Raw genomic sequence first — 17,148 nt, 5'->3', positions numbered from 1 at the left:
GGAGGAGCTTAAAAGGGGAACAGAGCAGCTCACATGTTGGCGGACCAGGGAAGACAGTAGACCTTCAGCCTTTTTCAGCTCCTGAGGAAAGGACTGACTGAAGGCAGGAGCTTCCCAGATGACCACTTGCCTGAAGGCCACTCCCTGAGGGAACGAAGGGCCAGATTCTGACGCATCCTGAGAGGGAATCATTCCCCTCTATTTCTTATTAATTCCCCTTGCTTTTTGTTCATGGACTACCTGGGAAAGAGAGAGACTTTAAAGTGACCTGACTGGAGGCCAAGTCACAGGAAGAAGCAGGCCACCACAGAGGCGGAGCAGCCATCGGCAGGAGACGCCCAGTGGGGAGTGAGCTGCTATGCCATGCCCAGCCACAAGGTGGTGCCAGTGGTGAGTCAACCCCTTCACAATACCCCAGGGGGGCAGTGGCACTTCATGGTCTATAGCATCAAAGGCAGCTGATAGAATAACATCAGAATGGAGACGTGGTGGCAAAAAATCAACAACCAAAGAAACTAATGAACCCTCTGTATTAAATTCAGCCTTGAAACCAGACAGACAGGGATCTAGGAGGAAATCAGAGGAATGCTGATGAAACTAGACTTGCATATCTCAGCCTTCTAATAAACATCCACCAAAAAAATGTGCAGTCCATGTTTTGGAGAAGTCACTAATCATGCATATATACAGCTACCAGTGTTCAAGGGAATTAAAAAGGGAATTAGTAAAGCATTTGATGTGTGTTATGCAAGCAAATAGGTGGAACTCAAAGCCTACCTTTTGACTGCCTACAGATGTGTTTTTATAATACTATAGTAATTAGATGAAACATGTTGTATTGGACATTGATGTATACAACAAAGTATTTTATATTGTATGACAAAATGAAAAATAAGATAATCTTTATTCTTTTTTAGGGGTATTGCCTTGGCTTACATAAATATTGGCTTGATATTACTGTTACATCTGGATCATTACTATGAAGCTATTCGACAGTTCTCTAAAGCCATTGAAGTTGATCCCACAAACATTAGAGTTTATATTTGTAGAGCTCAAGCATATCATCAGGTATTTTATTCTTTTTGGTCTTTTATATCATTATAACACTACATTTACATTTTATAGTTGCTATGAAAAACATTTTAATAGATACTTATGCCCTGGTCCTTCAAAGACTTACATGCTTAACTTTTTGGACAATAAGTACCCATATTGATTTCAATGGGATTATGTGCAATGCATAAAAAGCACATATGTAAATCTTTGCAGGGTTGGGATCAAAGGCAATAACAGATAATCCTATCTGTAGTAACTATAGTTGTAAAGCCTTCCTCCATGAGCTGAATATTTAGAGCTATATGGGCTTTTTAGGGCCTTACCTTGCCATCAATCAATCCTCAAACAGTGGAATGGATAAAGTAATAGTAGTAAGAGATAAGATTAATAGATAAGCTTTTGTAAAATATTATAAAAACAGTTTAGGAAGTTTGCATGTTTGTATCTTTTGTCAGGATTAAGGATCTCTGTGGTGTTTTAGGCATTTGTTTTAGTGTCACCATTAGATGTAGGGAGAATAGAAAATCCTGAAATTGGGTGTTGGTAGATAAGTAAAGCAGAAGCTCATTAGCAAATATTTTGTTTTACACTCAGTGGGGTAGAAAAAGTGATTAAAGAGTATGTACGAGTAACTGAACTGTTTTTTGTAAATAACAGGTGCACAATTTACAGCGTGCATTAAGAGATATAAATCGAGCCATTCATCTTTATCCAACTGAATCCTATTTATGCATAATAAGGTAGGAAAATTATCATTTAGAACTTAACAAGTATTCCACTTTACAACTGTTGTTTGAAACACAGTAAAAACATCAACTATATTAACACATCTACTAAACAAGCCTAGTTAATGATGATAATCAGATGGTAATAAAATTTAAAAGCACTTTTCATCCTTTACAAATTATATCCATGTAGTAGCACTTCACTGGTGTTACCTCTGGTATGGAGAGAAGGATCCAGCATGATATACAGGATGCTGCATGACAAAGTACATGCAAGGTATGGGGAAGGGGGAGTGTGAATATGAACAGTGACAACAGGGCACACCTATACTCTTCTAAATTAATAATTTAAATGTCCATTCAGAGTGGATAAATATTTCAGTGTCCTATCTGAAGAAACGACACAGTAAAATAAGGGTGACGTGCTGAGTCCAGCCTTTCCCCTAGGCTTGAACCTATGAGTTCAGAGAGAGTAAATATTTCAAACCTGATATTTAGCTGTTCTCTCCAGCTTAGCCTAAAAGCTCCATTTATGTGTAGCTTCACTCATTTTCTCTGTAAATCTGTTTCTGTCTTCACAGAAAATAATTTTACTAAAGCTCTTCCCTCTCCTAGTCTTTTTTATATACTCGGAGAATCTCAAGATTCTACCACCATTTGCTCTTTTTTCCTTTTCTGGTCTTTATTTGGTCTCAGAAGCCAAATCTGAGCTTCCCAGACTGTTCATGAATGTCCTTAGTATTTTCTGCAGAATTGGTGGTTTTTATACAAGCTTCTTATGGCTTGTCTAGAACCAGTGCACCATTTGGCATATCTAAATCCTGCCTGTCACTACAGGCATGTGCAGTTTGAGAAACTCTCCTTTGGCTGGTGTGGATTTCCAAAACTCTGTGAAAACTGACGTATTGACTAATGAATCCATATGGTTCCTAATGCATGCATAAAATACAATTTTAATCATGAACTAATTCCTTCACTCCACTCCTCCCAAATTAGTGAAAGGTACCAGCCCTTGCTAAGTCAAACAGATAAGCCAGTTTTCATCTGAGGGGAACCAAATAAACTGTAGGAAATGTTAAAAAAGTGAGGACATCTCATTGTCATCTCATCTCAGTGCAGAAGGCCCACTCACTGCTCTATGCATCAATTAAAACTCACATTAAGGACTTAAAGTGAGGCTGAACTCTAAATAGTAAATATATGAAATTGTAGTCTTAATCAATATTCCTTGTGTGCATTTCAAGTCCTCTCTGCTTACTTTAGGAACAATAATAATTTTTACTGCTTTTTACTTTTATCAGTACTATAGAGCTGCAACAAACTTAAGAGGGAATGGGCAAAAAGTTAGTCCTTCTTGTTCATCATCAAAAGAGTTGTTTACTAAGTTTCAGTCAATCCCACCTCTGTTACCCCAATAGCAAGAGTGGGGTTGTGCCGGTATCTCTGAAGGCCTGATTTGGCTTGCAAGTACATTTACTACTAATGGTGATGCATGGGAAAGAAAGAAACCTAGCATGGCCTTCAGAATCAGATTGAATTTACCTACAACCACTCTATGGCAAAACAACATTGATTTTAGAAATAGTGTGTGTGCTCTATTTGCTGTGGAGCCCACAGAAAATGTGTTTTTTGTGAGCCTTGCAATTGAATAGCTATACATTTTTAAAATTTCTTGGTGATAGTGTTTTAAAAAAGTATGTGCAGAAGGAACAAGAGGAAAAACCTGGATGGTATTCCTTTGAAGATGTGATTCTTACTAGAAACTTTAGACTTTTACTTACTCCTGCATTATTTGTACTTTTAAAATACTGCTTAAATAAGAAATCTCAGCCTGAAAAAATGGTTTCATAATGAGCAAATTACATACAACAAAAATTTCTTTTGTTACAGGGGACAATATTTAATTGAGATGAAGGAATATAAACTTGCAAGCTTCTGTATTCTTCAAGTAGCAGAAATGGGCGACGGTAAAGTCAGTTTTAATTGTCTAGGTTCTTATTAACCATAGTATCTGAGCCCTAATGTAAGGAGTAATTTAACTACTGTAATTTATTATAAGGAACTGTGACACTTCCTTATGTTGCTTGCAGTTTTTTCCACTTACCTTTCTTTACTTGTGCTGTTTATGTTTATATTTTGACTTATAAATAAGGCTACCTTTTAGTAACATTTTAGTAAAAGTCATGGACAGTAAACAAAAATTCACGTCCCGTGACCTGTCCATGACATGTACTATAGACCTCTGACTAGAACTTGGGGTGGGGGCAGCCCGAGGGTGCTAGGGTTGCTCGTGGGGGGGGTGCCACGGGTGCTCGGGGGTGGCCCGAGACCCTTGCTGCTGCTGGGGGGGGGGGGGTAGGTGGGCAGCGGTGCACAGCCCAGGAAACCCGCAGGTGCTGAGGGGGAGGATTGGTGGGGCTGGCAGGCTCCCTCCCTGGCTCTGCGCCTCCCCAGAAGCGGTGACATCCCCCTCCCTCAGTTCCTAGATGGAGGTACGCCCAGGCAGCTCTGCGTGTTGCCTCTGCCCTGAGCGCCGACTCCGCAGCTCCCATTAGCTGGGAACCATGGCCAATGGGAGCTGCAGGGGCGGTGCCTGCAAGCGGAGGCAGCATGCCGAGACCCCTAGCTATGCCTTTGCCTAGGTGCCGAGGGATGTCTTCCGGGGAGCCTCCTGAGATAAGCACCACCCAGAGCCCTCACCCCCTCCTGCACCCTAACCCCCAGCTCTGAGCCCCCTCCCACACCCAAACTTCTGCTGCTGCTGGGGAAGGGGGTGCGGTGGCCCGAGACTGCCCCAGCAGCGGCCAGCCACACCAGCCGCTGCAGAAGTCACGGGCCTCCATGACAAATTTGCAGCCTTACTTATTGGTAATAGAACTTTATGTGGAATTTATGGTTATACTTTGTATTTACTTAGGACGTTGCTTACTAAGATATCAAATGGCTTTACAAACATTAAACTTCATAACATACCTGTAAGGTAAAATACTACAATGGCTATAGTAACCCTTGTGGGTTGTAATAGTGGTCTCAGAGTGGCAGAACAAGTGCCCCATGCCCTCAGTGGGGGGATGATTCTGTTGTTCCGTTGACCCCTCAGCAATGCCTGTGTAATTGTTTGGGGTTGTCTTTTTCCTTTCTTTCTTTGGAGAGGGGAAGTTTGCAGATGCCCGTGATTTGACTCTAACTTTGCTGCTTATAGTTGAAGTTTTCTACTCCAGGCTTTGATGTGAAAGGATTAAAACTCAATTCTTAAAAAATCGTTTGTGTTTTGGTTTAGCAGTTAAAGCAAACAACTTTGGAGTCTCATGGATTTTTGAACAATGTAAAGTTTGTTTATCCTATGAAACTACCTTATATTTAGAACATGCAGTGTGAAATAATATAATATTGTGACCATTGTTTGTTTGTCTTTCTTATTTTCAGTATCCTTTAAAACCTCTCCTGTTCAGCAAGCGCTCGTTCGGTCATTTTGTCAAAATCACAGTAAAGCTATAGAGTGCTTACTTGAGGTTATTGCAAATCAGCCTGCGCCTTCCATGTTTGTTCTGCTAGGAAAAATACAAATGAAAGCCAAGAAAACCAAGGTTAGAAAATTCTTTTTAAACTATTTACAGTAAAATGCCAAGCAATACAATGTCTTGGTTTCTATAGCCTTGATGCTTTACAGAGTATCTCATTTGATCAAATATTCCCTGAACTTCAATGTTTACATTACAAAAGGGAATAGTAACACTCTTTTCAGGTTAATGCTCCTGCACTAATGTTTCAGTAAGTATTACACGGTGTTGTTTAAAACCATGTAAAATTTAGTTAACAGAAATAATTATGTAGGCTGGAGTTCAGTTAAATTTCATAATGTTGCTTTTTTCAAAACATAAACAGAAAGCAGTGTGCAAATACTGTAATATCTAATTGAGCTAGAGGCAATACAAAAGTTTGGTTGCTTCATATTTGTAGAACGAATGTACAAGAATTTTCAGAGTGGTTATTGTATAACTAGTCCCTCAGCCTTGTGAATACAGTACTTGCTTCCCATTGTGCGTTACCAGTAGAAATATCATACTGTTGCTCCTTTGACCCAAGCAGTTAGACAATAATCATGGCCTTGCAGGGATATTTTCATTAGGAGGAGGAATAGATGATACAAGTCAGGCATTTCTTTTGGTGCAATCCTGTTTATTTACAAAGAATGTACAGCAAGCCCTGTTTCCTCAAACACACTAGAAACAAACTGTACCTGGCAGTTTCTTTGTTCAGAAATCCCCAAGTCTGCCTCTCTAGCAAGTTTTGTGTCCAAGAAGCTCCATCCCTCTGCTTCGTCTCAGGATCATGCTCATAACTGCTTCTCTGGCTTTCTCCTGTATTGCACACACATGCACATAGCTTGCAGAAACAAAACACTTACATCCTATGTTTCCACTAGGCAAAACCCCTTGAACCATATCATCATACAGCCTAGTGCCTTAGGCAGTAGCCTCCATTATTACATCTATTTCACCACAGAAAAGGGGCTTAACTTTTTCCTTATACTGCACCTGAGAGAAAGGTGATTATCTCATCCATTGGCTTTAACCATGGCCGTGATAGTTTTTGGATCAACGGCCCCTTGATGGCAGCCATTAGTAACTTTCAGCATAAGCGTACTCTAGGCATTAGGGATAGATCCTGAAAACATGCTGTCATGGTTGCCAGTCTATCTGTACCATTATCCCCTTTCTGGTCTCTCTGAGTGCACCACCTCAGATGTCAAGCCTTGTGCCTTTACCTCTCCCAGAGTGGAATTCTGCAATTCTCCCACTCTTAGAATGGTCCTTGTATCGACCATGCTTGCTGATCAGGTCTGACTGAGTTCTGGCACCTTCGGGTGTATGTGACCAGTGGTATACAGTGACCAAACAGTCTTCTTAAAACCAAAGTATTGTTTATTTTAACAGTAGGAATAAAGCATTTAGAGAGAGAGGATTTTAAAACAACAAACCGTCTATATGCATGTCTGTCCTACCACTCGGATACCAAAGAATTTGCTCTGAGGAGAAAGTTCGGGATATACACCTTAATGCACTTACAACTGCCTTCACCAAACAAGGACACTCCACCAGAGAAGTAGATTGCATCATGGACCAGGCCACACAAATATCCCAAGAGAACTTACTTCAATTCAGAAATAAAATCCCCTCTGACTGCACACCCCAGTTGTCACCTCCCACCTCAAACTGGAACCCATACCGGGTATCATCAAACAACTACAACCCATACTTGATGGGAACCCATTCCAAAAGAAATATTTTCTGAACCCCTTCTGGCCTTCAAACACCCCCCCAACCTCTCCAAGATCATCATTAGAAGCAAGCTTCCCTCAGACCAGGACACATCAACTCAAGGTGGTACCAGACACTGCCACAGCAACAGCTGCAAAACCTGCAGACATATCTCACTGCTATGATGATCAACACCCCCCACAACATGCCTATCACAGCATGTGGTATACCTCATTCGGTGCATTAAATGCTCCAATAGTAGCTATGTGGGGGTGTCGCCAGGCTATCACTACACTCTTGAGTGAACTCACACAGGAAAATGATAGAAGACAAAAACACTATCACCTCTGGGTGAACACTTTTCACAGAGTGATCACTCTATATTTGACCTATCAGCCCTCATCCTCAAAGGAAAGCTAAACAATTTCAAAAGATGAGCAAGGAAACTTAAATTCATAGTTTTGCTAGTCACTAAAAATCATGGACTGAATAGAGACACTGGATTTATGGTTTATTACAACAATCTATAAACCCACTAACAACTGCCCTCAGCTGCATTTTCTCCCCCTCCTTTCCTTACTATGACTGGAGGGGTGTTAACAGGCTACTTCACCTTGAATGGTCCATGAAATATGTGTTAATTACTTATGCTAAATAATCTATTCAAGCCTTGTATTTAGCAGTGACACTTTGAGTTAGGCTATGGCTGCACTACAGAGCTTACAGTGGCCGCTGTAGCGCTGTTAGTGCAGACACTCTAAGCTCACAGGAGAGAGGTCTCCCATCAACTTAATCACTCCAGCCCCACGAGTGGCAGTAGTTATGTTGGCGGGAGAAGCTCGCCCGCCAAGATAGCGCTGTCCACACTGGCGCTTAGGTCAGTGTAACTTACATTGCTCAGGGGGTGGCTTATTGACATCCCTGAGCAACATAACTTATACCAACGTAAACTGTAGTGTGTACATAGCCTTACTTTCCCAGACCTGAATAGAGCTCTGTATAAGCTTGAAAGCTTGTCTCTCTCACCAACAGAAGTTGCTCCAGTAAAAGATATTATCTCACCCACCTTGTCTTACAATCCTCTGATGGTCTGGTTCCTCAGTCTGGTTCCTCCAAACAACTCCTTCACTCTCTTGAGAAAGTCTTCCTTTTAAAACTGCTATAGCCCTTTTTGTTCTTCTGAGTACCTAGGCTTTGGCCTTGCCTTCTGGACCAAACCAGTCGGTATGCTCAGCAGGAGATAGAGCCAGTCTTCCAAACCAGTGGCTCTGTCATTGTCCCTTAGGTTGGCTTATCTCGTACCGTTCTTTAACTTCCTGTTTGTTTCTCCTTGTAGCCCCCCATTAAATTAAACCAATATTTTCAGACAGTAAACATTCCAATAACTAAAAGTCAACATACAGTATTCATAAATTATTACAGAATAGCTCCACATCCATCACACATGTATGTGTGTAGCTTTATTGAGTGAGATTACTCACTTGGGTGAAATTACCTCTGTGTATTTGTGGGATTAGCCCTTAACCATTGTATTATAACTGAGATGTTTCATGGGTATAAATTTAATATTATACATAGTTTATCACTGTTCGCACAGAAAACCCAAAAGCAAATATTTAAAATGTGACCTGAAAAGAAAGGGACACATTGGGTTTTTTTGCCTCTGCCAGATATGTAAAGAAGGCCTAAAAGGTTTGGCTTTTTAAAGTTGTCGGCTTGTTTTGCTTGTTTGCTTTAGAAATTCAGGTGATGTCTCACTGGAAGATTCTCCGCTGACTGGAGCATTAGTCAAGTTATGACATCAAAGATTAATAGATTCCAAGGTCAGAAGGGACCTGTAGAGAAGGGACCTGTAGCGAAGCGATGACTCACTGGCGCAGCACCTCCTGCTGGTCTTCTTGGGAATTAGCTCATCCAGCACTCGGCGCGCCCTCTGCTGGCCAATGTCTCGCTTGCCTCAGGCCCCCCCATGTCCCTCCCGGACCGCGGTGCCCCCTACCTTGGGGTTCTGCCCCAGCGATACCCCACCACATTCTGGGTCTCCCCTCCCAGGGGAGCCCCCAACCCTCTCACCCACCTTGCCTCAGTGGCTACTGCCAGTCACCATCTAGCCCCCGTTCACTGGGGCAGACTGCAGTCTGTAATGTCCACTCATCATTGTCAAGGGGTTCAGACCTCTGCCTAAGCCCGGGCTGCAGCCTCTGCAACCCCAGAACCTGTTTTGGCTTTTTCCCAAGGCCTGCAGCCTGGGGAGTTGCCAGGCTGGAGCTCCCCAGCTCCTCTTGCCTTTCCCCAGCCCTGCTCTGGTCCCTGTACCCTAAGCTCACAGGCAGCCACGTCCTTCTCCCTCCAAGGCTGGAGACAGACTCCTCCAGCTTCTGGCCCACAGCCCTCTTATCAGGGCCAGCTGGGTCCTAATTGAGCTGGCCACAGCTGTGGCTGCTTCCCCAATCAGCCTGCCTTGGCTGCTTTTAACCCCTGTTCTGCAGGAGTGGGGCAGTCATCCCACTACAAGACCATTGTGATCATCTACTCTGACCTCTGTACAACACCGGCCATAGAACTCCCTCAAAGTAATGCCTGTTGAACTAGTATATATATTAAAAAAATCCAATCTTGATTTTAAAAATTGCCGGTGATGGAGAACCAGCTATGACCTTCGGTAAATTGTTCCAATGGTTAATTATTCTCACTGTTAAAATATTACTTCTTATTTCTGGTCTGAATTTCCAAATCTTTTTCAGAGTTGCTGCTTCCCAAGATAGAGTCCTCCAAAAGAGTCAAGAGGCTGAAAGTTGCTAAGCAACTGCAACAGGAAAAGATTATTAGTCAGACTGCTTAAAGTTCTACTTTTTGTTTTTATTAATACTTATTTAAACCAATGACTAATGAACATTTTGAAAAAAAAGTTGTACTTAATCATGCCCACACCTTCAATTACAGCAATTCAGAACTTCCAGCAAAACCAAGGAAGAGCAGCCTTCACATTTCTTAAATGTATAAGGCTAAAAAACCAAAAGTACCTTCCAGGCCTTCTTTACATATAATAAAGAAGCGAAAAGGGCACAAACCCAATTAAAAAAATTCGGTGTATGTCGCTTTTAAAACACAGACTTTTTTTTTTTTTTACTAACTGTTTTACAAATATTAGAACAGGGGTTGGCAACGTTTGGCACGCGGCTCGCCGGGCCAGTTTATTTACCTGCTGACGCAACAGGTTTGGCTGATCGCAGCCCCTACTGGCCGCGGTTCGCCGTCCCGGGCCAATGGGGGCGGCGGGAAGCCGCGGCCAGCACATCCCTCGCCCGCGCCGCTTCCCGCTGTCCCCATTGGCCTGGGACAGCGAACTGAGGCCAGTGGGGGCTGCGATCGGCTGAACCTGTCACGTCAGCAGGTAAATAAAGTAGCCCGGCCCGCCAGGGTGCTTACCCTGGTGAGCCGCGTGCCAAACGTTGCCGACCCCTGTATTAGAATAATATCCTTTGTTATTACAGGATGCTGTGGAAAGTTTTCAACAAGCATTAAAGATACTGACTTCTTCAGCAAAAATCTTGCCTAATACATTTGAGGCTGCAGAAATTTATTATTTCTTGGGCCTGTGCTATATGGAGCAAGTCAGTTTATTACAGGTATGTATTTATTATTTAGAACATATTAGCATTGTGACTTTAAGAGCTGGAAACAAGATTGTCTAAAAATTTAAAATATTTTAAAGGTTACTTTCCACTACTTTTTACATATTTTTACTCTTTAGTTTTTATCAGACCTTCTTGCAAGTGTGTGAACAATTTTTTTCCATACCAGTATTACCATATTTAATTAGTTATGCATACCTTTTGCTGTGTTTCTAATGGTGGTGAAATCAACATGAATATCTTATCTGTACATTAATGTTCTCACTATTGTTGTTATAAGCAAAGTACGCCATGCTGTGAATAGCATCTTAGTTATCTGATTGCTGTACTTTTACAGAGGTTAAGAAAATCCCCCAGCCAACCAATCCTAAACTAGTTCAGTTTTTGGCATTTATTTTACACATGATATAAATCTTTTTTTAAACTATGTATTTTTTGTTATGTAATTTAATACATTTTTCTAGGTGCATTTTAATATTAAAGGACTTTTTTGTTCTTTCTATGATTTTAACTACAGTTATAGTCTTGTTCATTAACAGTCTGATCCGAAGTCTATTGCAATCAATGGGACTCCTTCAGTGGGCTTTGGATCAGGCCTTATATGAGTAGGATCCATTTTATATATTAATAATGCCAACTTCAAAAAGCTTATAAACCCTAGCCTTCCCCTCATTTTGAAGCGTTACAAAATTGACATTAGAAAATCTTTTTAAGAGTGCCTTTTTGATTATTGTTGCATCTCTTTTCACCATTCTTTCCTATATTCTATTTTTAGAGCCTAGTCCTGCAAACATTTATGCACATTTATAATGTCTTTGACCTCAGTAGGATTAGTTATCATTATGTATTTGTATTTCAGTAGCACCTAGCTGTCCCAAGCAAGATCGGCGTATATTGCTAGTCACTGTTCCAAAACACAATAAGAGATAGTCACTAGTCTGGAAAGCTTACACTCTTATGTAAACATGAGAGACAACCGTGGGTGAAAGGGAAAATTATTATGCTCATTTTACATGTGGGGAACTGAAGAACTGAAAAATTAAATCCTTGATTCAGGAAAGCACTTAAGCACTTGTTAAGTTCATTCCTATTCAGCAAAACACTTCAGCATATGCATAAGTCCCATTGACATCAGTGGGACCTAAGCAAGTGCTTAAGTGTTTTGCTGAGTAGAGATGGGCCTATGCATGTTTACAGTAAAGTTCATGCCTACCTGCTTTGCTACATCCGGGCCTAAATTTACTTGCCAAGGTCACATAGAAGACTATGGAAGAGCCAGAAATGTATGCAGAGCTCCTGAGTCCCAGTTTGGTACCCTATCCACTAGGCCAGGGGTCGGCAACCTTTGAGAAGTGGTGTGCCAAGTCTTCATTAATTTAAGGTTTCGCGAGCCAGTAATACATTTTACATTTACAGGGGCAGGCAGACGGAACCCCAGACTGGCAGCACAGGCGGCAGACGGAACCCCAGACCGGCAGCAGGCTGAGCCACTCAGTCCGCTGCCGGTCTGGGGTTCCGTCCGCCAGCCCCTGCCAGGTGGGGTCCCGGCCGCCGGCCCCGCTCAGCCCGCTGCTGGCCCGGGGTTCTGTCCATCCAGGCCGGCAGCGGGCTGAGCGGGGTCGGCGACCAGGACCCCGACTGGCAGGGGCTGGCGGACGGAGCCCCAGACTGGCAGCGGACTGAGCGGCTCAGCCCACTGCCGGCCCGGGGTTCTGTCCATCCAGGCCAGCAGCGGGCTGAGCGGGGCCGGCGGCCGGGACCCTGGCTGGCAGCAGAGTGCCACTAAAAATCAGCTCACGTGCCGCCTTTGGCACGCGTGCCGCCGGTTGCCGACCCCTGCATTAGGCCAACCTTCCTCTCGTATGAGTAAAGTTAAACAAATGTATAAGTGTTTACAGGACTGGATCTCAGACTGATATCCTTAGGTAGGAATCCTATTTTTGAATAGTGCCTAGCATGCTTCAGGCATTATTTCAACAATAACAATATAAACATTAATAATTTCTTTAGTCACAGAAGACCAGTGAATAATATCTACAGTATATTCAAAGTGTCACTATTATATATGACTAAAATTTGAAATGTCACCTGGAATAGGGACTTCCCTCATACTAACTGTTCTGTTTTGGATAGAGAAGGGAGTAATATTTGAGCTGAATGGTCCTTCTGTTTTGTAGTTTACCTCCAAAATGGATCTGTTAGCTCAGGTTATCTCTAAATCTTCAGATCATAGCCACTTTAAATTCCCCATCTGGCTTGATGTTTAGTTGTGAGAACAAGAGCTTATATCTGTATTACAATGTTGAGAGACTCACCAAACATAGTAGTATCACATCATTATTTTTATAACCCCGTTAGCCTCCTTTTCCAAGACAGTTATAAATGATAGTCAAGAGTGGCTGAAATACCTGATGTGGCATACCCTGACCACTAGGAATAGATTACTTTCCCTTTAGAATATGTGGCTGCCACCACATTAGCAGATCCCAGAAAAATCTGTTTTTATACTCCAGTATGAAAAAAAAAAAAATTTGCAGAAGGACCTTAAAGAAATCACATTTTAGGTGTTCTCTAATGTAGCAAATAATTTTAGTATGTTAATTATTTACGGTCACAAGGCCAAATTCTGCCCTTGGTTATACCAGTGTAGTCCCACTGAAGAAAATGGAGTAAGGTAAGTATGAAATGAGGGCAGAATTTCACTTATTGTGTTTGTCTCATATGTTGTATTAAAATTTAAAAAAGTAGGAGTAAAATAGTGAAAACACAAGAAAAAATATTACTGGGTTTTAAAAGTTGATATTCTGTCTATGATTCCAATTGTGCAAGTGGATTACATTAATTTAAACCATTATGTCATCTTTTAGGCCTACGAAGCTTTTACTCTTGCTGTCAAGGTATACTCAAATTATTCTGATGCTTTTTATCAGCGAGGGCTGTGCAGAATGCAACTCAACCAAGCTAAGTGCATCCAAGATTTCAATCGAGCGCTTGCCATTAATCCAAAACATTTTCAGGTAATACTGAATTTACAATTCTGATGGTTTTGTTTTGGGTAGGTTTTGAGAGCAGTTTTAAAGAATTCTGAAGTCAAAGCCAGTTAGGCAGGCAGAACTGCAGGGTCTCAATGCGTGAATGAGATGTTGGTGTAGGGAGGAGGGGTTTAGATTATTAGAAACCGGGGAACCTTTTGGGAAAGGGGAGCCTATGCAGGAAGGATGGGCTCCACCTAAACCGAAATGGAACCAGATTGCTGGCACATAAAATTAAAAAGGTCTTAGTGCGGTTTTTATACTAAGGGCTGGGGGAAAGCCAACAGGTCTGGAGGAGCACGTAGTTCCAACAGAGACATCCCTTAGGGGAGGCTCTATTAATGGAGATTCTCCTTATCCTAGTAAGGAGGAGAGGATGGAAGATGATAAAATATGGGTAGGATCTGATGAAAAACAGTAAAATGAAAAAGAGTCCAATTCAATTACATCACATAATGGCAGAAAGCTAAAAAGTGACAATTTTTTAAAGTGCTTATATACAAATACTAGAAATCTAAATACCAAGATAGGTGAACTTGAGTGCCTCATATTAAATGAGGATATTGATATAATAGGCATCACAAAAACTTGGTGGAATGAGGATAATCAGTGGGACACAGTAATAATACCAGAGTACAAAATATATTGGAAGGACAGAATAGGTCGTACTGCTGAGAGAGTGGCACTCTATGTGAAAGAAAGTATAGAGTAAAATGAAGTAAAAATCTTAAATGAACCAAACTGTACCATAGTATCTCTATGGATAGTAATTCCATGCTTGAATAATAAGAATATAGCAGTAGGAATATACTATCGACCACCTGACCAGGATGGTGATAGTGATTGTGAAATGCTCAGGGAGATTAGAGAAGCTATAAAAATAAACTCAATAATAATGGGTGATTTCAACTATCCTCATATTGACTGGGTACATATCACCTGAGACAGGATGCAGAGATAAAGTTTCTTGACACCTTAAATGACTGCTTCTTGGAGCAGCTAGTCCTAGAACCCACAAGAGGAGAGGCAATTCTTGATTTTGGTGGCATCTTAAAGCCTAACAGATTTATTTGGGCATAAGCTTTTGTGGGTAAAAAACCCACTTCTTCAGATGCATGGAGTGAAAATTACAGATGCCGGCATTATTATACATGAAGAGAAGGGAGTTATCTTACAAGTGGAGAACCAGTGTTGACAGGACCAATTCAATCAGGATGGATGTAGTCCACTCCCAATAATTGATGAGGAGGTGTCAATACCAAGAGAGGGAAAGTTGCTTTTGTAGTGAGTCAGCCACTCCCAGTCCCTATTCAAGTCCAAATTAATGGTGTTAAATTTGCAAATAAATTTTAGTTCTTGCAGTTTCTCTTTGAAGTCTGTTTTTGAAGTTTTTTTGTTGAAGTATGGCTACTTTAAAAATCTGTTATAGAATGTCCAGGGAGATTGAAGTATTCTCTTACTGGCTTTTGTATGTTACCATTCCTGATGTCTGATTTGTGTCCATTTATTCTTTTATGTAGAGACTGCCTGGTTTGGCCAATATACATGGCAGAGGAGCATTGCTTGCACATGATGATATATATCACGTTAGTAGATGTGCAGGTGAATGAGTCCCTGATGGTGTGGCTCATGTGGTTGGGTCCTCCTCAAATTTAACGCCATTAATTTGGGCTTGAATAGGGACTGGGAGTGGCTGGCTCACTACAAAAGCAACTTTCCCTCTCTTGGTATTGACACCTCATCAGTTATTGGGAGGGGACTCCATCCACCCTGATTGAATTGGCCCTGTCAACACTGGTTCTCCACTTGTAAAGTAACTCCCTTCTCTTCATGTATAATAATGCTGGCATCTGTAATTTTCACTCCATGCATCTGAAGAAGTGGGTTTTTAACCCACAAAAGCTTATGCCCAAATAAATCTGTTAGTCTTTAAGGTGCCACCAGACTCTTTGTTGTTTTTGTGGAAACAGACTAACACAGCTACCCCCTAATTCTTGATTTAGTCCTCAGTGGAACACAGAATCTGTTCCAAGAGATGAATATAGCTGAACTGCTTGGTAATAGTGACCATAACATAATAAAATTTAACATCCCGGAGGGAGAACATCAAAGCAGTCCACCACAGTAGCATTTAATTTCAGAAAGGGGAACTACACAAAAATGAGGAAGTTAGTTAAACAGAAATTAAAAGGTACAGTGCCAAAAGTGACATCCATACAAGCTGCATGGAAACTTTTTTAAGACACCATAATAAAGGTTCAATTTAAATGTATAGCCCAAATTAAAAAACATAGTAAGAGGACCAAAAAAGTGTCACCGTGGATAAACAACAAAGTAAAAGAAGCAGAGGCAAAAAGGCAACCTTTAGAAAGTGGAAGTTAAATCCTATTGAGCAAAATAGAAAGGAGTATAAACTCTGGCAAGTGAAGTGTAAAAATATAATTAGGAAGGCCAAAAAAGAATTTGAAGACTGGCTCTTTTCACCTTGGAAAAGAGATGACTAAGGGGGGATATGATAGAGGTCTATAAAATCATGACTGCTGTGCAGAAAGTAAGTAAGGAAGTGTTATTTACTCCTTCTCATAACACAAGAACTAGGGGTCACCAAATGAAATGAATAGGCAGCAGGTTTAAAACAAACAAAATGAAGTATTTCTTCACACAACACACAGTCAACTTGTGGAACTCTTTGCCAGAGGATGTTGTGAAGCCCAAGACTATAACAGGGTTCAAAAAAGAACTAGATAAATTCATGGAGGATAGATCCATCAATGGCTATTAGCCAAGATGGGAAGGGATACAAATCCATGTTCTGAAGTGTCCCTAGCCTCTGTTTGCCAGAAGCTGGGAATGGATGACAGGGAATGGGTCACTTGATGATTACCTGTTCTGTTCATTCCCTCTGAAGCTCCTGGCATTGGCCACTGTCAGAAGACAGGCTACTGGGCTAGATGGACCATTGATCTCAGCCAGTATGGCCATTCTTATATTCTTATGAAGTTCTTCATATACTGATATATGTGAAAGACACAGTGTTGATCTCTTTTATGTATTTTCCTGACAGTTATGTCCTCCATGTGTTAATCACTTTTATTTATTTTTCTGCTGTGCTTCTGATGGAGAAATAATTAAGATTTGAGGATTTTGTTTACTTCTCTGTCTATACACCAGTAGCATAATTTCCATAAGAATACGTAGTGCTCTCGGTATGTTTTAGTTTACTATTTGAAGCAAAGTAGCAGAGGGAGTTCACACATTATTTTTTTGTTGTGTTGCACAAAACAGTTATTGTTTTGTTGCAGTAGGGTGATGGATATTAAAAAATCTGGAGTACATTTTCCATCAGGTTATAACTGTGATGCTCCCAACGGAGGTGCAAGAACGTGAGTACCAAACTCAGGGCAAACCGTGAAAGAACCAGGACACAAACCCCAAATTG

The 17,148-nt window shown here is 41.2% G+C and overlaps 1 protein-coding gene across 1 annotated transcript in view; it reads left to right on the top strand.

Annotated features, from left to right (window-relative positions):
• TTC6 (tetratricopeptide repeat domain 6) overlaps positions 1-17,148 on the top strand; it is a 153,174-nt gene that overhangs the window by 113,177 nt on the left and 22,849 nt on the right. Inside the window, exons 18-23 of the mRNA XM_065403290.1 lie at positions 918-1,068; positions 1,714-1,796; positions 3,672-3,748; positions 5,208-5,368; positions 10,537-10,671; positions 13,545-13,694. Coding sequence (XP_065259362.1) covers positions 918-1,068; positions 1,714-1,796; positions 3,672-3,748; positions 5,208-5,368; positions 10,537-10,671; positions 13,545-13,694 — 757 coding nt within the window. The remainder of the gene's footprint in view (positions 1-917; positions 1,069-1,713; positions 1,797-3,671; positions 3,749-5,207; positions 5,369-10,536; positions 10,672-13,544; positions 13,695-17,148) is intronic.

Source organism: Emys orbicularis, chromosome 4 (assembly GCF_028017835.1).
Source record: "Emys orbicularis isolate rEmyOrb1 chromosome 4, rEmyOrb1.hap1, whole genome shotgun sequence".
Classification (NCBI taxonomy): Eukaryota; Metazoa; Chordata; order Testudines; family Emydidae; genus Emys; species Emys orbicularis.
This window is presented reverse-complemented; position numbering and strand designations above follow the sequence as displayed.